This window comes from Anolis carolinensis, chromosome 2 (assembly GCF_035594765.1).
Source record: "Anolis carolinensis isolate JA03-04 chromosome 2, rAnoCar3.1.pri, whole genome shotgun sequence".
In the NCBI taxonomy this organism is placed as follows: Eukaryota; Metazoa; Chordata; class Lepidosauria; order Squamata; family Dactyloidae; genus Anolis; species Anolis carolinensis.
The window spans coordinates 57,104,189-57,124,780 of NC_085842.1; the positions used below are offsets into that span (position 1 = coordinate 57,104,189).

At 38.5% G+C, this 20,592-nt stretch overlaps 1 protein-coding gene across 3 annotated transcripts in view; it reads left to right on the forward strand.

Annotated features, from left to right (window-relative positions):
- Positions 1–17,486, forward strand: part of lmcd1 (LIM and cysteine rich domains 1) — a 90,074-nt gene extending 72,588 nt beyond the window's left edge. For 2 of the 3 annotated variants that reach the window (XM_062969747.1, XM_003226772.4), the window contains 3 exons: positions 5,457–5,792; positions 13,135–13,350; positions 14,552–17,486. In XM_062969747.1, coding sequence (XP_062825817.1) covers positions 5,457–5,792; positions 13,135–13,350; positions 14,552–14,710 — 711 coding nt within the window. In that variant the 3' untranslated portion in view covers positions 14,711–17,486. Of the gene's footprint in view, positions 1–5,456; positions 5,793–13,134; positions 13,351–13,968; positions 14,528–14,551 lie in introns of those variants that run through there. The other variant, XM_008119725.3, reaches the window with a different exon arrangement.
- The last annotated feature ends 3,106 nt before the right edge of the window (positions 17,487–20,592 follow it).

The following is a 20,592-nucleotide window of genomic DNA, read 5'->3' on the forward strand; positions in this document are numbered from 1 at the left end:
GGTAGCACCAGTAGGTTGCAGATGGACATCATCTCAGAAGCCATCCTTCCTGTTTGGCAGAGAGTAATGCCTGCCTCAAATTAACATTACCTAGTGATGCATCAAATGCTGACATCCTCTACATTATTGTTGTTGGCAAAGTGAGGTACAGGTTTTTCTAAACTTTGTGCTAAGAAACTTAAAGTACGATCAGTCTTCCGCATTCAGTTGGGTTATGTGTGCAGGACTTCATGAGAATAGGAAGACCATATTTTAAAATACCTTTTTTAACCTCCAGGAATGCCTAGGTCCTCCAGCACAACTCTACAGTGAACTTTTTACAGAGGTTGATCGTAGAATTGTGCAGAGGACCTACAAATACATAGAAAAATGATCTCTTTTAGTCCTCCAGTGCAACTGCTGCAGAAGTTGACCACTGAGTCATACTGAAGGGCACATGGAGTCTTAGAGAGAACATATTAATTAAATCCACAAATAATCAGCTCTGCAAAAGTAAAGCCCACAAATGTGGAGGGCTGACTGTAGTCCCCTAACTCGGCTTACCTGGCTTTGGTTGTTGTTGTTAGCTCTCTCTTTCTCTATAAACAAAATAATAGATTATCATGCCTTCTTTCCAGATCCTCTTTCTAGGCTTGCCCACTATCTGAGAGTCATATGTATGAAAATCTCCATTAGCCTTGGCAATGGCATGTCCTAGTTGATTTGTTCTAATGAAACAGACACACTAGTTCTGGTTCAGAATGGGTAATAAAGGTATTGCACAAGTGTTTATAGTGATTAGTTCGGGGCATGAGCAACCTCCAATGGTATGGACCTTGTGAAGTTCTTACTTTTCTGTGGCATTTTAGGCTATACTATATATTCTTGCCTGGTCTTGTCATCTTTTCATGTGGACTGTTGTTTTATGTATTTTAATTGGTTCCACCATAGGGCAAAGGCATGATAAGTAGAGTATATGGTTTAATGTCACTTGAGCTCTTATGCTTAGCAGCCTGCAAATGCAAACTCTGTTGAAATTCATGGTTGAGTAGCATATCTTAATCATCCATTTTATGGACAGAGTTGGGTAGACCAGTTTTGGATAGTGAAATATACCATTCATCATCATATATCTCATGCTTAATACACTGATTAACTACCACCCAGATCAATCCCAAGAAGCTAGTTGAATTAATTCCTGCTTTTTCTTATATATTTGTGCCATGCATATTGTTAAAATGCAGAAGGAATGGATCTTTTCCCTGTTTGCACAGTATATTTCCTTCCAGAGCACGGCATTGGCGAACTTATTCTGAATATTCCTTGCCTTTGAAATTCCTAGGTCACCATAAGGCAGTAGTGAAAATGAAGGCACACCCACCCAACCCACCAATCAGTTGAATACCCTTTCTCTTTCTTTTTCTTTTCTTTTCAGCTCCTTAACAAAAGTCTAGAATGGACTAATAAAGTAGGTTGTCCACTGACAAACACTGCTGGTGGCCATTTTCTACCATGGAGTAAGAAATCATGCAGCCATGCAGATGTTGTTGGACAGCAACTCCCAGTAGCTCTGGTCAGCATAGCCATTGGTGAGGAATGCCAGGAGCTACAATTTGACAAAATTTATGAAAACATGCGACCCTGACCTTCGCTCTACAACATGGACACCCCTACTTGACTCCAAGAAAAGAGCAGAAGGAATTGAGCTTCAAAGATACAAAGTCTAGACATTTCTAATTTATGCTAGCTTGTTTATGTTACATGACTCTCAAGAAATGAAAAATAGAAAACATTCTAGAGAGCATTCAACCCTAAGTAATATTTTTTTCTACTTCCCCCTAAGCACTAAATGAGCATCATTAACATCCCACTCGGGTTCTGTTTGTGCACTGCATGGGGGTTTATAAGGCATCGCTGCCAAAGGTTAAGTGTTATAGCAAGCTTTCTGTTTAATGGCTTTTAGCCAGCTAAATGTTGGCAACCACTTGAATGTAATCTTTCATAAATAGGAAACACATCTCTAGGCACACACTTAATATTTGTTAGACACTAGGTGATGCCAAAAAGGTGCAGGTTGAGTTTCCCATACCCAAAATGCTTGGCACTTGAAGTGTTTCATTTTCCAGATTTTTTTCCCCAGATTTCGAAATGTCTGTATTTGTATATACAGTAGAGTCTCACTTATCCAACATAAACAGGCCGGCAGAATGTTGAATAAGCAAATATGTTGGATAATAAGGAGGGATTAAGGAAAAGCCTATTAAACATCAAGTTAGATTATGATTTTACAAATTAAGCACCAAAACATCATGTTAGACAACAAATTTGACAGAAAAAGTAGTTCAATACGCAGTAATGCTCTGTAGTAATTACCGTATTTACGAATTTAGCACCAAAATATCACGATGTATTGAAAACATTGACTACAAAAATGTGTTGGATAATCCAGAATGTTGGATAAGTGAATGTTGGATAAGTGAGACTCTACTGTATGTATATATTGAGATACCTTGGAGGTAGGTTCCAGATTTAAACAAAAAATTCATTTATGTTTCACATGCACCATATATACATAACCTGTAGGGAATGTTATACAGAATACTTTAAATAATTTTGTGCATGAAACAAAGTTTCTTTACACTGGACTACCAGAAAGTAGAGGTGTCACGGTCTCAGCAGCCCCTGTGGACAATTCTGAATTTTGAAGTATTTTGAATTTGAAAATTCTGGATAAGGGATGTTCATCCTATAAAGGAAATAGAAGCTGTGATGTAAATTTTTGGATATTTTAGTTCTTGAAATGTACTGAGACTTTTAAATATTTGTCATATTTCTAAAATGTCAAGCACATATCTTGGAAGTAGTGAATTTGGAGCAATGTGGTCACACATAACTGCTTACATTTGCCTTTCAAATCAGCAAACAAGTGGAAACAACATTAGCTGTCCCATTTTTTCATATAATAACTCATGTTTCCTAGGTTAATTTTTAAAGTACCTTTTAAAGACATTATAGACATTTGTAAAAGCATTCTGAGTTGAACAGCCCATGTTTATTCCTTTCTCTTATTAGTCTGAAAGGAATTAGCGGTGTAACTGCCAACAAAACAAGTTCTCTACTATCCACAAAGTTAAAAATTACTTTTGGTTTTTTTAAAGTTACATAATGAATTACTTTTGAGAAGTTATTTTCCAACCTCAAGTCAAGCAAACTAGGATGGAGCCATGCAGTTGTCATATTTTGACCTAGTGGAAATGAGGTCTGCTGTCAACAGATCAGAAGCAGCAAAAATCAAACCGGTTTATTTTTTCAGTGATCACACATTTCATTTGAAAAAGTAATACTGTTGTACAGAATTCCTCCTAGCAGTTAAGAATTGTTTGATTCCCCTTGAAAAAAATCCATTTAAAGCAGGGGTAGAGCTAGTGTAGTGATTTAAGTGTTCCACTACAACTCTGGACACCAGGGCCCAAAAACTCATTGGATAACCCTTGATAAGATGTACATTCTTAGCCTTCCAAAAAAACTGTGATAGGATCATCTGAGATAGGGTCATCTTTAGTTGGCAATGATGAAAAAAAAAACCTTGAAGTGTAGATCCTATTGTCCTAGCCTGTTGTCCTAGTTCCTAATGTTGAGGAACCCTGGAAGCGGCAATCTGGCAATACTTGAAGGGCTGTGCTTTGGATATACTTGCACTGTGTTGTCGAAGGCTGTGATGTCTCATGGGCCATGTAGTCCCATTCCTAGTACTATGGTGACAGACGAAGAGGAAAACTTGGGTTTCCCACCGATTCAGCCAGAAACGGAGCCCTTGCACCTGGAGGATGTTTGCCCTCAAGAAGTCAGCCAAACAAGCCTTGGGCAGAATTCTCCCCCGTTTTCTCGAAGAGACAATTATAATAGAGATAGAGGAAATAGGGAGGCGAATCGCCGGAGCGCCAGAATCGCAGCCAAACAATTAGCTGATTAAGTCTGCTTCCCTTGGGAAATTCTAAGGAGTCTTGCATCTGGACTAAGTTAAGTTTCACTTCTAGTTCTCCAGGGAAAGTGTTCTTCTGGCGGGAAACGAGACCCTATTTAGGTGTTTGCCGCAAGGGAAACTTTGCGGAGTCAATTCGTCAGCTGGAGGAGTGAGATCGTGTGTAGACTTCGTACTCCAGTTCCCTGTTTCCCGGATCAAGTTTCCAGCCTTGCCTTGTCCCGCGTTTGCCACGGATCTTGTTTTTGCTCTTGTTGCCTTGTTTCAAGTCTTGTTCTAGCCAAGTATCAAGTTTGCTTTCCAGCCTAATTGCCAAGTTTCTATGGACTTAAGGACCTTGTCTTCTCCCCACACTTTGCTTGGCAAAGTGTGTGTTTCGGTTATTGGATTATAACTTTGGACTTTAATATCACATATTGGACATTATTTTCCTGGACTATATTTGACCTTTCCTGAAAGGTCTACTTCTGAACTATATTCTACACTTGTTTTTATTGACTTTATATATTTCCTTAATAAAGATATTAGATAGATTCTGGTCTCTGCGCATGGTTATTGGTGCTCTGCAGCCTGGGTCCTGACAAAGGCTTTCATGGCCGGGATCACAGGGTTGTTATATGTTTTCTGGGCTGTCTGGCCATGTTCTAGAAGTATTCTCTCCTGGCCATGTTCTAGAATACTTCTAGAACATGGCCAGACAGCCCGGAAAACATACAACAACCCTGTACTTGCACTGTTTGTTGTTTGCCTTAATTTTGTTTATTTACCAATAAATCAGTAATAGAGTGCACCCTATCCCTGTATCTTCACTACATAGTTTCAGCAGTTCAGTACCACTTCAGCTGTCATAGCTTCAGCTCACAGGATCCTAAGATTATGTAATATGTGAAAAACCTAAATCGTTTTCTGAAGAACTCTAGCACATTCACCAGAATTAAAAACAATCTATATATCATAGTATTCTGTAGGATGGAGGCATGTCAGTTAAAATAATATTGTCATCCTGTCATTATGTAGTATAAATGCACCCAACAGAGCTCTCACTCCTATTTAGTGTTGTATCCTGGAAATGATGTGTTGAGCACCAACATAAAACACAGTTGAATAAGTTGTTCAAAGTATGCTATAGTCATCAAAATGATAACTTAAGCTATTATAGATTAATTTTCCTTTAGTGTTGGTGTGGAAAATTGCAAAAGATTGGACAATTTTTTCCCTTCCCCACAAGCAGTATTGGGGTGGTGGAGGTTAGGAAGAGGAAAACCCCCATTTTGGGACAGTTTGAGGGTAAGAACATGCACTGAATGTGTCTTGATTTTTTAAAATTGTTTGGTGGTGAAATATCAAGATTTGTGACATAAAGTTGAAGGACTCACATTATAAACCATCAGCTCCATTTTTGCTTTCAAATAAAAGTAATGTTTGAATGGATTGGCATGTTTTTCTAATCTTTATTACAATAATGTGATATTTTGAATTTTTTTCTATAAACCAGGCTACCCAGTACATGGGACTGATTTCCAAAGAAATGCAGCCGGTGGCTGGCACAGAAGGTGCTTATTATCGTCGAAGGAGGTTGATGAAACAACTTCCCATTTATGACCAGGATCCTTCCTACTGCCATGGCCTTGCAGAGAGTGAAATTAAATTGATGGAAGACTTTGTGAAGAAATATAAAAATGATGTTCTTGGCGTTGGTGAGGTTGCACTGCCAGGCCAAGGGGGAGCCACCAAAGAAGATGGGAAGCAGTCTGACAAAAACATCACTGCAGGCAAGGAAGCCATTTCCACCAATGGAACCCTGAGTGATGCACCCAAAGGGCAAGAACTAGTAAGTCCTCAAATGAAACAAACTGGAGGCATGTAATACCAGTATAGTATGTGTTCATTTTTGTTTATTTGTTTGTTTCTATTATGCCTTTCTTTCACAAATGTTGAACATAATGATGATGGATCCAAAGGTGGTTGGTTGGAACTCAAACACATAGTTTTATTGCATCCTTTGGCCAAATAAGATTGAGTGAAGAAGTAAATTAATATGGGTTGCAAAATATAGCTTCTTTGCAAACTCTTAGGCAGTTGTAGAAGTTTTGCCTTGACTCAGAGTTCAGATCTTCAGCGTTTTAGCAGGGTCATCTTTTTCCCTTGTATATTATCCATTTATTTATTTAATATAATATTTATATGCTGCTCTAGATCTGAGGATTTCAGGGCAGCATGAAACTAATCTGAACAACCATACTAGCTGTTCAACACTGGAACCCTCTGCCTCGGAGTGTGGTGGAAGCTTCTCCCTTAAAAGCTTTTAAACAGGCTGGATAGCCATCGGTCAGGGATACTTCGTGCTTTTCCTGCATGGCAGGGGGTTGGACTAGATGGTCCCTGTGGTCTCTTCCAACTCTATTATTCTATTATTCTATAGTTCCCAGTCTGCAGGTTCTGCGTGACATGGCTGTTAGAATGGGAGGATACAAAGAAGAAAAATAGTCCTTCTCATTTTATATATTACACTAGCTTAGGGACCCGGCGGTGCCCGAGTTATTATAAGAAGGCATTGTTTGCTTTGGGATGTTGGGTAATATCACTCAAGTTTGGTCCAGATCTATTGTCAGCTGGGTTCAAGGCTCTCTGGATAAAGGTGAACTACAACTCTCAGATTCCCAGGACAATCATCCCCTAACCCTGACAGTCTTCGCAGTGTGCCAAGTTTGGTCCAGATCTGACATCAGCTGGGTTGAGTGCTCTTTAGATAAGGGTGAACTATAACTCCCAAAATCAAGGTCCATTCCCATTAACTCCTGCAGTATGTTCAGTTTATCATGGGGCTTCTCTGTGCCAAGTTTGTCATTGGGGGTCATACTATCAGTGAAAGTACTGCAAGTCCCATCATTCATGGCAAGTTTGGTCCAGATCCATCTTTGGTTAGGTTGAGTGCTCTCTGGATGTAGGTCAAGTACAACTCCTGTAAATCATGGTGAATTCTCCCCAAACCTCTTGTTCAGTTGCTGATCAATTCCTGTGTTTGTTGTCTGCCATAGGAAAGGGTAGGAAAGGGTTACGGGAGAGGCAGTGGGCAGGGTCATGCAAATTAAGGAACTCTGGGATGTCCATCCTGGAGGAAAAACAGAACATCTAGGAGGACATTGTCCCCACATGAATGCCTTCACTTGGGGGGGGGGGGCAGAATGGTGTTTGTGGAGGACTCTGGCAGGGTTGGGATACATGTTCATGGCACTCACTATAACCTGCACCGTTCTTTGGAGGGAGGGCCATTGATGGCTCCTGCTCAGTGGAAGCTATAGCTGTTTGTGGAGGGAGGAGGCTGTCTGTCTAAGTGGACACCTTCGCGACATATACACATACACATTTTTCACTTTTATTATGTGTATAGATATTGAGTAACTACGTCTGGGCAAAGATTGTTTTTCATCCTTTGCTTCTGGCAAAAATGACTTACTAACTGATGGCAAAAGCTTCCTATAAAAGCATTTGTGAAAACTATATTGGCATGGAGGATTTATTTTGACTTCAAGTTCATCCTTCCAAGTAAATACATATCCTCAGTGTTTATTTTCCAGAAAAATTGAAAGCTTTATTTTTAATGCGGGTACCAGTGGAAAAGTTAGTGTATCTTTAAAAAATAATTATAAAAGCCTGATTTGTGCAAATGTGGCAGACAAAAATAAAGCCAAGATCGCTTTGCAAAATTCCACAGATGTCTTTGGCATTTGAAAAATTAGATCAATGTTTTTATGGACTAGAAGAGTTGCACCCATGTGAATGCTTGTTTTTATATATAACATAGTAGAAGTAACAATATTTAAGGGGGCAATTCCTCAAGTCTGTATTAATAGTAACTTCATAAATGCTCCTACAGCATATTGAAAAGTAGCAAAGAAAGTGTGCTTGCTTTTCTTATTTTTTAGGATATGTTTTCATAGTTCACAGGAAGGATCCAAACATACCACTGATATCTCTAGTTCCTTGAAAATATTTACAATTGAGGTTCACATTTTAGAAATCATGATAATCTAAACCTTGAGCCCCAATGTCAGTGATCCTATGCTCACAGGATTTCTGTGTAATAGATAAATCCTGAATATTTGTGCCTATGAAAGGTCTGTTCTTTTCAAAAATACATAGGATGAAATTATCTTTCATTATGACCACCAAAACAAAGAAAATATAGTGTACACCAGATTTTTTTGGAACTGATAAGGCGAGAGAACACTTAGTTAAACACACAGAATCAATATTACCTTGGCAAATTTCTCTGATCTGGCGCTTTTTCCAATGGAGCTTTCTGTGCCATAGCAAAAAAAAAATCACTTCTCTTCTGCCTATTCTATCTTGGCTCTGTTAAAAGAAAAATTAGTTGCACAAAGAGAAAGCAGAGTCATAAAAACCTGTTTTCCATCCAGTGCTAAACAGCTAATCAGAATTAGAGTCTGTTCCACAGCATTCCTTGAAGCCAACCACAATCTAATAAATGGGAAATGTGAAGTACCAACACTTGTCCAGTTGCAGTGATTTCAGTTTTCTGAGCCTTACAAAGAGAACACTTATCATAGCACCAAATAATGATCCTAGTTCTTTTGGGGTAAAAAATAACTGAAGTGCAATTCTGTATATGTTTAATCCCCTTCTGTTTCCATGGGACTTACTGCCAAAATGTTGTGTCCCAAGAGCCATTGGGATGTAGTGGTTTTATGCACTGGACTATGCTCAAACCACTACACCTGGAGACCAGGGTTCAAATCCCTGCTCAGTCATGGAAACCCACCAAGTGCCATTTGACAAGTCACACTGCCAGAGTCAGAGGAAGGCAAAGACAACCTTATCTGGATAAATCTTGCCTTAGGATTTCCCCAAATAGGAAAATATACAACAAGGTGTTCATACTCAGAGTGGACAGAGTAGCTCTAGGGTTATTTGCCCAGAAAACTATTCTGTATGGCCATTTGATTCCTGAAGATAGAGCCAATTCATCTTTTAAGTAATTGACAGAAGGCTCTTGGAATATGGAGCACATACCTGGGTTTTTTGAAGTAGCAGTGGATTTTCCATCCATGTTTCTTTTCTTTTGGGGGAATCTTTGTGGCAATCTGTGAAGTTTCCAAAGTTCCGTAGGCCAGAACACTGGCCTCTGAAGCCACCATAGTTACCCAGAAGAAAGTCAAATCATTCATAATGATGATAAAGTTTAACATACAACACGGACACAATTAGAAAACTATTCTGTATGACCAATTAGTTGCTAAGTGTTCCTTTAAATCTAACGTCCTATGGGATAACAATTCTGTAGTGTAAGAACAACCACCAAGAAAACCCTCCAGGTGTCTACATCATATGGTTGCTGACTATGGTGGTACAGTAGAGTCTCACTTATCCAAGCTAAATGGGCCGGCAGAAGCTTGGATAAGCAAATATCTTGGATAATAAGGAGGGATTAAGGAAAAGCCTATTATACATCAAATTAGGTTATGATTTTACAAATTAAGCACCAAAACTTCATGTTATACAACAAATTTGAAAGAAAAAGTAGTTCAATATGCAGTAATGTTATGTTATAATTACTGTATGTACGAATTTAGTACCAAAATATCACAATATATTGAAAACATTGACTACAAAAATGGCTTGGATTATCCAGAGGCTTGGATAAATGAGACTCTACTGTACTATGAAGAAGGCTTTTTCCAAGGTTCTGAAGACAAAGGCAGGCTTGTACAAGGAAATGCTGTCTTTTGGATAGTCTAGATCTACGCTGTATAGGGACATACATAATTAACATTTTGAATTGTGCCCAGAGACAAACTGGTAACTGGTGAAGCTGTTTCACCATCACAGAATTGCCCATGTTTGTTGGTATACTCATATTAACATTTTTGCCATACAATCGACTTTGGAATGTTGCTCAGGTTTTGTAACTATATCACTCTAGGTGCATCACTGTACCATGGAGGAAGGTCATGTGCAATCCCTGCTGGCAGTTCAATCTTATATACAGATCCACCTGAAAATGTCTCCATAGGACTTCACATTTCTGTCTCTCAGCATGTCTTCTAAAGGCAATCTTTTAGTCTGCCATCCCAAGAGAATGTCAGGCCAGAAAATTGGCCCCTGGCTAAGATCAAGGTTAGCAGGTAGAACTTTTCTGAAGTCTGTAGTCTTTTGTGAAAATTCATGTACTGACTAACCAGGCATTTGTGAGTTCTCCTTTAGATTCTCTGGGAGAAACAGCTTTAGGCTTTTGAGAAAACATTCCAGTATTGCCCAAGCTTTGCTTCACAGGAAAAGGGTGGTGTGTATTCCTGTGGCAGGGAGAGATGTCTGTGGGGAACTTATTTATTTTCCTTTTCATTGAACTAAAAAAACTGTAAATATTATCTGAGGAAGGATTCATTGGCATGTGATGAACCACACATTTGAAAAATGTTTCTGTAGTGAATGCAAATGGTCTTAGCACAGTCTTTTCTCTGTACATCTGGGAAAGCATTCTCCTTTGAAACATTCTGTCTGGAAGCCTGTGTGAGCCTGTCTGCTCCAGATAACCTTTGGGGAGAGTTTTCTTTCCATCCCACCAGCCTCACAGGCCTATCTGCTAAGCATGTGGGAGAGAGTCTTCTCAAGGCATTCTCCTAAGCTATAGAATATCATTTCTAGGGAGGTAGAGTGGTCTTCTCTCTACTCTCTTCTTGCCAGCAAGCAAATATCTTCTTATTTAAACAGTGCCTTCAGCCTTTAACTGGTTGTGGTAGAAGAATACACAATGAGTATACTTTTTGTTTGCTTTAAAAAACAAAATCTGGAACATGTGCATACATTATTGTTTTAAACTGATATTTTAATTGGATCAAATGTCTACAACTTTTAAAATGTGAGCATCACATGCTGTTTAGATATTTGTTTTTATCTTATGGGTAAGCCGCTTTGGGTCCCATATTGTGAAAAAAATGGGTATGAACCAAATCATTGCATAATTTTGAGGATGAAGGTATTCTCTTTTTGCTATGCCTCCCATTTTATCCCTAAAATCAGATTATTTTCAGAAGCTGACAATAAAAATTAAAAACCTGAGCATCTTTTCAGAAGCATTCTCTTTTTCCTCAGCAGTTGGGACAGTTTTTGAGCAATTTGTCCTTTTAAACCAATCAGAAAAAGTTAGCCACTTTGGATCTCTTTTTAGAGATATAAACTGGGAAATCATAACCATCATCCCTCAGACATATAAAAACACACTCACCTGATACCAAATCCCCAGAACCCTCCTGCCAAATGATTCAATTTTTCTTTGTAGTTCCTTTCAGAATGGTCAAAATCAGGTTGATATGAGGGGTATTGTGTGGTTTCTGGGCTGTATGGCCGTGTTCTTCTGACATTTTGCCTGCATCCCAGTGATTCAGGCAGCGAAAGCCTTTGACAATACATGTTGATATTATATTGGCGCTGTGCCTGGAACAAAGTATTTGATAATACACAAACCTTCCCTGATACATCAAATTTTCTGCTTTATTGTTTGCCTCATAAGGACAGTACTGTATTACATTGAGTCCCCTCGGAGAGATGGGGCGGGATAAAAATAAAGTTTTATTGTAATTTTATTATTATTATTTCCAGGTATCATAGTTCACAATTGCGAACCAAATCAATTTGCAGCCAGTAGCAAAATGGTATTACAGAGAGCCTGGATCCAGAAAGTATAGATCCTTATAGGTCATAACCAGCCTTTTCAACTGTTTTCAGAAACCAATATATAGAGGAGTTGTAACAACGAGTCTCTATTCTCTCTGTACATAAGTACAGATTTATCAAGTTCCAATGGTCTTCATGAGTCTCGTCTAGTTGGGACTACAGCCGGCTCTAGGTTAAGGAGCCCGTTGCAAATCTTGCAAAGGGATGAAATTAAAGTTCATAACACTTCTAACAGTTTGGCATAATAAAATTCAACTTTTATTAACAAGAGGTCGTTGTAAAGTTCTTTGATTCTTTATGCTAAACCAGACTTCATCACAGATACAAGGTTGGAGTGATCTTTTAAACAAAATACAGTGATTCATCCAGAATAGTTGCACAATTTCTGTTGAACAGAAGCAGATACTAAAGGATGTCTCAAGCTAGCAGCCGCATTATTACATTTCTCTATAGTTGACCTCTTTGTGCTTTCGTAAGTGCAAATGACCAAATAATACCCTGGAAAGAATTAGCCTAGGAATCCAGAAGACTGGTCATCATGGTTTGTAGTATGGATATTTTTCCTAGAACCATAGAATCATAGAGTTGGAAGAGACCTCATGGGCCATCCAGTCCAACCCCCTCCCAAAAACTAGGAAAATCGCATTCAAAGCACCCCCACCCAGCCTCTGCTTAAAAGCCTCCAAAGAAGGAATCTCCACCACACTCCATGGTATTGTCCTTTGTATCAGCCATTAGGACGTTCTATCTACTTGTTCATATTTCAGTGTTGCTCTCAAGTAAGCACCCATTTATATTCCCTCATGGGGCATGATTTCACAAGTAATGCTTTTAACTAGAGTGCTTTGTTTCTGAAGATCGCTAATGCAATGTAGAAATGCATTTCTGTGCTGATGCATTCACAAGAGAGCAGAAGAGAGAAATACTTATAATGTGCACTTTGTTCAGTTTGTGTATCCTTTCCCATTTGGGTCTCAGGCTTATGAAAATGGAGTGCTTTTAACTTACAATTGTTGAAGCACCCTTAAAGCAGGTCAGCACTCCTTGGAAGTCACTGAAATGGTCTCCACCATAAGTTGCTGTTATCTACATCAGCAGTGAGCTAAGTGTGCCTCTCTACTCCATAATCTGTAATCATTAGAATAGTAGGTTATTGGGAGTAAAAATTCCCTCCACTCTGCATTGTATCATTTTGATTTTTATTCTTGTACTAAGTTTTCCCAGAGGCTGCTGACAAAAGCACTGAAAGTCTGCATGCAGTAGTGCTTATTTACACATAAAGCTACAGTACACTGTATAGTTACATATTTAGGTTGTTGTGAGTGCTTTCTAGTTGAAAATCGAATGTATTGTGAACTGACCAGAATTATGAATTATGAATGAGGATTAATAAATTTGGTGGAAATGGTTTCATGTTTGGCTGTGAGCTAGATGGGAGGGATGTTTTTTATTGCTTACTAATGTCATTTCTTTCCTAGTTCTGTGACCTCTGCAAGCAACAATTACCCATGGAGCATCCTGTGGTGTATGCAGATAGAGCAGGCTACAATCGCCAGTGGCACCCAGCCTGCTTTGTATGTTCCAAATGCTCCGAACCACTTGTTGATCTGATTTACTTCTGGAACAGTGGGTCCATCTGCTGTGGGCGCCATTACTGTGAAACTAAAAAGCCACGCTGCGCAGCTTGTGATGAGGTAAATAGCCAGAGAAGTGGGGGCATCCTATCCTTTTGATTAATTTTGAGTAAATGTGGAATGGAGCCAGGGTTAGAACTCTTCAAGAGTTGAAGCTGAAATGCAGTTCAGCAGATGAAATGTGTGTTTAACAAAATCCAATGAAATCCACAAATGGTGAATCTGTTTTTGGACCAACTAAAGCTAAAACTCTCAAAAGACCTCTGCGTCTTTATAGTTTTCTCATGAGTGATCTGACTGGAATAGGATGTGCTGAATGCTTTTGGGCATTGTGCCCAGTCTCCTGTTGTTCTTTTGCAAATTCTATATAAAAAAACCACATTTCCATATTCAATTTTCTGCTTTTTGGCTTAATGTCTCCTTAGGTGTGGGGTCAGAGTAGATTCTGCCAGCTGAGCTTCCAATTTTTGCTGCTTTGTTTGAATTTCATTGTGCAGAGATTGGAATAGATTTTCTGTTTCACTAAAATTGCATTGAAAAGTTTGCCATAGAACTTACTGCTCTTTCCGCTGTCTGTGGCCCAGCCATTCTATTAGGATAGGCTGCAACATAGGTAGAGATGTAAGTCATGGTGGTGATGATTGGCTGTGGATAAATCTTTGTATACCTTCCTAACAGGAGTTCTTCTGCAATTCTGTGCCTTTAATGAATTCTTGAATCTGCAGAATTACACTGGGCTACATGCATCTCGAGAAAAGCTACACTTCTAAGAAGATTTTAAACATAGAGAAATGAAACAAACTTCATGGAGATAAAGATAAATCAGAACAATTAAGGTGTAATTTTCCCGGCAACTGGACTATTTGAGAAGTCCCTGTTTACATTAATCTTGCATATACCTATAAAGAAGTCAACATTTTATCATCTGTTGCCTTCAGTGTAACATGCATCTATTTTCAGTTACCAAAACCCAAAGGCAGTTGTCTTTAGTTTCAATTTTATTCTAATAACTTGATAATTGTTGTTTTGTATGTTAACTTGTTCTACAGACTAACAAAGCTGCAATACTCCCGTATGTTTACACATTCTCTGAAGTACAACCTTTCTATGTAATGCTTGAATAGCAATGATGAGTTCATTACTCTTATTTCATATGCGGTTGTCAACTACTGTGTGTGTGTTTTCATAATGAAGGAGTTATAAGACTTGGCTGGCATTAGGAAAAGGATGACATGATAAATGGAGTTGTTTACCTCCACAGATAATATTTTCTGAGGACTACCAGCAAGTTGAAGGCCTCGCCTTGCACAAACAACACTTCACCTGCCTGGAGTGTGAGACCTCATTGTTCGGCAAACCATTCATCCTGGATGGAACCAAATTTCTGTGTACAACTTGCAGTAAAAACAAGCAACCTTGAACAACATGTAATTTCAAATCCCAACTGGATCATTTGTCAGATCAGAGTGGAATCAATGGGGTTGAAATGGTGGGATGGGGGATTTAAGCAAAGAAAATTACAGTGGATGCTGTCTAGTATGGTATTTACATTCACATAACCATGCAAAACAAGATGAAAACATGTAACATAGTAGAAAATGCATTGTGATAAAATTAGAAAATGGAATATTCTAGCTTTCCCCCCTATATAGACATTAGTTATAGCCAAATGTACTGAAACCCAGGTCCTAGGATGTTTGGTTTTTCAGCAACAACATTTTACCAAGCAGCTAATCCAGAATGTCTAGAAGCACTGAGAGAGAATTCTTCATTTTGCTGTCATGTTTACCCTACTTTACTTGTTAAAGCACTACATTTGTAAATTCAACCATGACATGAAGTAACACCAGCCAAATTAGTGGCTTGAAAGGATTGATTGACAAGAATGAGTGTTGCAGTGTTGAGTTTTCAGAAGGAAGTTATATTTTATTAACACATCATTATAGTTGGAATGCAGGTTGTTACCCTGAATAATATGCTAGAGAACTTGAAGATGGAATGACTAAAGCAGACTAAATCAAATACATGTGTATTGCAAGTACAGTAGTGAACAAAAATCTCTAGATATAAGCAAAGCACAAGGTGTGGGTAGAATATTAGTTTTAGAATAACTGGATAGATAGTTTGCATTTATGGATTTTTCCCCAACTTATCTCTTTCATTTCTGGCAGAAAATAGATTTTAATGTTCCAATTTCATACATTTTAAGATTGCAACTGCACAGCAGTTCTGTCATCAAGAATCACACATAGGGAGTAATTGATAAGAGACCCACATTTTCATTCCTGGTCCTTCACTACTTTAAGTACATACAGAAACAAAAGGAAATTACAATCTGAGGTTAACATTCAACATAAATAGTTTGGGTAAGAACATTCCTCCCAAATCCACCTAATGTAGCGGTGGCAATGGGACTGGGTCTTATGAGTTGTTATATGAAGTAAAGCAGGGCTGAATAACATATGCTCCTTCAGATTTCACTGTTGTCCAAATACTATCAGCACTAGGCTGCATGCGATGGAAATTGCATCCCAACAGCATCTAGAGCAGTAGTTCTCAACCTGTGGATCCACAGATGTTTTGGCCTTCAACTCCCAGAAATCCTAACAACTGGTAAACTGGCTGGGATTTCTGGGAATTGTAGGCCAAAACACCTAGGAACCCACAGGTTGAGAACCACTGATCTAGAGCAAAGTATAGATTTTGCACTTATTTCAACTAGTGTACTGTATTAGAGAAATGAACACTTTCAAATCCTTCTGATTTTTTAATTTAGAACATTCTGCTTAGTGTTTGTTATTACCTCAAACCAGTGGTGGAGATTGTGTAGTCATCCAAATGTTGTTGGACTAGAAATCCTCTCAGGCCTAGCCCAGATAGCCGGGGCACTGGATATCATCATGGAAATTGTAATCTAACCCCTGGAGCAAGATGGACTTTCCCTTTAATTGTAGAAAATGTATTAATGGCTATAAGGAACAATGTTAATTTCATCATAGGTATATCCTTGGAGTAATTAACAAGACAGCATTATCTGTCATAATAGAGATACTTGCAGATAATAAATTCTTGTTCTTTCCTTTGGGATTAGCAGCAAATCTTACATTGACTATATTTTTGTTGTGAAGGTGCTATTTTAATTAACACGAAATGAAACCTCTTTGTAGCAGATAGCCCACGTCTTCCTAACGTGGGAGTAAATATTTCATTACTACTTCTCTGAACACTATTTGGTTTGATCAGCTAACAATAATAACTGCCTTTTTCATATAGTAGGAGCAAAAATTGCTTGAGGTGAAGAACTGGAAACTGCAATCTTCTTTTTATTTTAAACTAAATAGATGCTTACATTTTGTTTTCAAGCATATTAATAATGTGTCTGCTTTGAGAATTAATGAGGCTTGTTTAATGTAGGAACTCCATATAGAAATTTCATCTAGCACAATCATCTCCAATAAATTCAGTATTGGGGAACAACATTTTATGGATATAGTAGGACTGCACTTAAATTTTAATATGAGGAAGCTCTTATTCACAATGAAACTCAATGTACATGTTAGAGCATAAGTATATGTTTACTGAGTCCCTGGACAATAAAAAAGCTGTATTCCAGTTATGTGAGCATCATAACATGAGGGATTATTACATTTATATTTGACAATCCTAGCAATTGTTAGATAAGATATGAGAGTAAATGTAACAGGAATATCTGTATTTGATTCAGATTTATTCATTGTAGTAATGCTTACACCTAAGAAATTCTGGGTGATTTGGCTGTCCGGCTATTATGAATTTGCAGTTATGAAACTGCTTTATTATTCACACACCCCAAAAACCTATTAACAATTATAATTATGCATTATAATTAACAATTATAATTATGCATCTCCCATTGGGGAGATGGTGGCGGGGTATAAATAAAGTTTTATTATTATTTTATTATTAAAAGACTGGAGCAGAATTTTGTAACTCACTTTGTCAGTGGTAGTTGATATCGAAATTGTGGTCTTTGAAGAAATTCATAGTTAAACTACACTTGTTGACACTCAACAGTAGTTAAGTTGTATGTAAAAAGGGTGTTTTATTATAATAAACTCTTTTGATGGTGTACAAATGATAATTATTGTAAAATCAATGTAACACGCTGGCATTTTCAAAATCTGTAAAAGCCTGTTATTAAAATAATGTCAAAACAACTTTTATGTGGGCACTTATTTATACTTTCTTTCCCAATAAAGTATTTAGGGTATTTTTAAAAAAATGTTGAGAGTGGTAGTGTGCTGTCCAGCGTGCCTTCACAGGTAGCCCGTATCCACTTTCCTTTGCTCATTTTTCAGAGGAGGAACAAGAGGTGATATTTCTAAATGGCACCCCCTTCACGTAGTAGATTTGCATGTTGAGCATAGTTTTCTTCCAAATGCGTGGTTTTACTACATAGAAGTTTTCCATATTGCATACGGGGGAGGAAATGTGTTTCCAAAGTTTTGGGGAAAGTATATGTTGGATTTCAGTTCCCAAAATTCTCCAACAGATATGCCCAGTGGATTTTTTAGTCAAAAAGAATACATATGAAAATATATAATATTTCCACATTTTCAGTTTTGTCTTTTGTAAATTTCTTTGTTAATTTATTTCATTAAAAACGTTCACCCTAGGCATCGCTTAACTTAGTGGTTCTCAACCTGTGGGTCCCCAGATGTTTTGGTCTTCATCTCCCAGAAATCCTAACAGCTGGTAAACTGGCTGGGATTTCTGGGAGTTGTAGGCCTGGGGACCCACAGGTTGAGAACCACTGTTTTAACTCCTTCAGTGTGTCCAGTCATGCTGGAGGACTTACAGATTTCTGGAGAGTACATCTCTCTAGGACTTTATTAGTCTCCAATGCAATTCTGTGGTCAGCGTCCAGTAAAAGTAACTGTAGAGTCGTGCTGAAAAACCTCAGACATTCCAAGAAAGGTGTTCTCTCAGGATAAAAATAGCTATTTTCAGTTTTTCACTTTCATGGGCACCCTGTGCCGCTAATCACAGTGAATATGGAGGTCTGACTGTAGTAGGGTTCAGAATTAAATTACTGTAGTCTACTTAATGGGCCAAGCCCAACTGTATGGCCAGAAGGTAATAGCAAATTGACAGGTATGTCTAAAAATTGTTTGACTGCCTTTTCGATAAAATGTGCTTGCCACAGGTGTAATAGGAATGTGAATCAAAAGACAGCAGCCCCCATCATGGCCTGTTACCATAATTGTTTTCCATTTCCAAACAAAAGAGTGAGGAGAGAACCAACACTGCGGTGTGTGTTAATAACACTGGCCAACACAGTTTTGGTGCCTCAAATGTTAACCCGATTTCTGAATATATTTAACTTATTAATTCCAAAAATGGCATCCGTTTTCTGGTTTTTGAGATACAGAACATATGGCATCAACTAGTCACCATCTGCTCGCTCATAAAAAAAACATAATAACCATATCTAGGAAACAACATCTGGTGCAGACAATCCAATGCAATATTCTGAATCAGTGCCCCAAATAACCCCAGGAACAGGCCTAAAAACCAAGACATCAAGAAAGGGAATTGAGTAATGTTATGAGAGACATGCCTCCTCTTTAAACTCCTGCAAGGCAGAGAAATTCATGAAAACCCCTTTGTTGCATTGTAAAACCAATTTGAAATCAGGCTTGCATCCAAATGTTTGGGAAGCATGCAAAGCATCTCCCATTTCTGTCAAATTGATCCCTGGTCTCTCTTCCCATGTTTTATTGAGAGTCTGTTTTAACTTACCAAAAACAGGGGAGTGATTAATTTGAATTCATGTGACTTCATCTTTCAGCAGTTTAGCTGGAACTAACATTTCAAACTTCAGTGGGGTTTGCCCCCACTACAAATGCAGGGGAGTCTATGACTAAAATGATGTGGTTTAAGATATTTATTGATGTTCATTTCTTCCTGTCAGTGATTGAAGCAATCATAGGATAAACAATACTGTGATCAAGACTGTGAATCTATAGGAATAGATATGAGTAGAGTACTGCTGTCTGTGTGATTATTTTAGGTTTAGAAGAAAAAACAATTATACTTAATTGTGCAGAAGTCCACCCAGCTACTCTCAGTGTGCCCTTTTATACACAATTATACAATTATAAAATCAGCCATCCGCTATCACTGGTGTTAGGAGCATAGGATCCATGCAAAACTGGAAACATTGCAATTAAAGAGTGCATCTATAAAATGGGGTCGCAACTCAAAAAACTCACTAACATATCTGGTCTAAGGAAGCTGAAAATACTTTCTACTTCAGTGCTAAACATGTTCCTTATACTGCAATAGCTCACCTTCTGTTGTCAAATATGGGACTAGCATGAGATGCAAAGTTACACCTCTGAGCCATTTCACCTGGATAAACAAGGTGTCAGTTTCTTGTTTTTTCCAAGGGCAGATAAGTAAGTAAGTCCAATGGACAAACAATGATGAGATATAGGCTGAGATGTGATGATTTCCACAACACCAGGGACTTCTGCCAGATCTCCGAAGGACACAAAACCACCTCCAAAGAGGTCTGAGGAGGCATATAGGTTTTCTGAATTTGGCAGAAATAGTATTCAGAAGAAATGCAATGCTGGATTCTGATCAATATTTTAGCAATGTGTCTGTTCCAGATGCAAACACCTGGAGCTATTTTCCACTGCACAGATATAGCATTATGGTTTCATTTTAACTGCCATGGCAACATCCTATGGCAACCTGAGAGCTGCTGTTCTCAGCACAAAGCTTCTCTTCATTCACACAGTCGTGACTCTTCGTGACCTCATGGACCAGTCCACATCAGAGCTCCCTGTCGGCCGTCGCCACCCCCAGTTCCCTCAAGGTCAAGCCAGTCACTTCAAGGATACCATCCATCCATCTCACCCTTGGTCGGCCTCTCTTCCTTTTTCCTTCAATTTTCCCCAGCATCATGATCTTTTCCAAGCTTTCCTGTCTTCTCATGATGTGGCCAAAATACTTCAGCTTTGCCTCTAATATCCTTCCCTCCAGTGAGCAGTCAGGCATTATTTCCTGGAGGATGGACTGGTTGGATCTTCTTGCGGTCCAAGGCATTCTCAGGATTTTCCTCCAGCACCAAAGTTCAAAGGCATCTATCTTTCTTTACTCAGCCTTCCTTATGGTCCAGCTCTCGCATCCATAGGTTACTATGGGGAATACTATTGCTTTAACTATGTGGGCCTTCATTGACAGTGTAATGTCTCTGCCCTTCACTATTTTATCGAGGTTGGGCATTGCTCTCCTCCCAAGAAGTAGATGTCT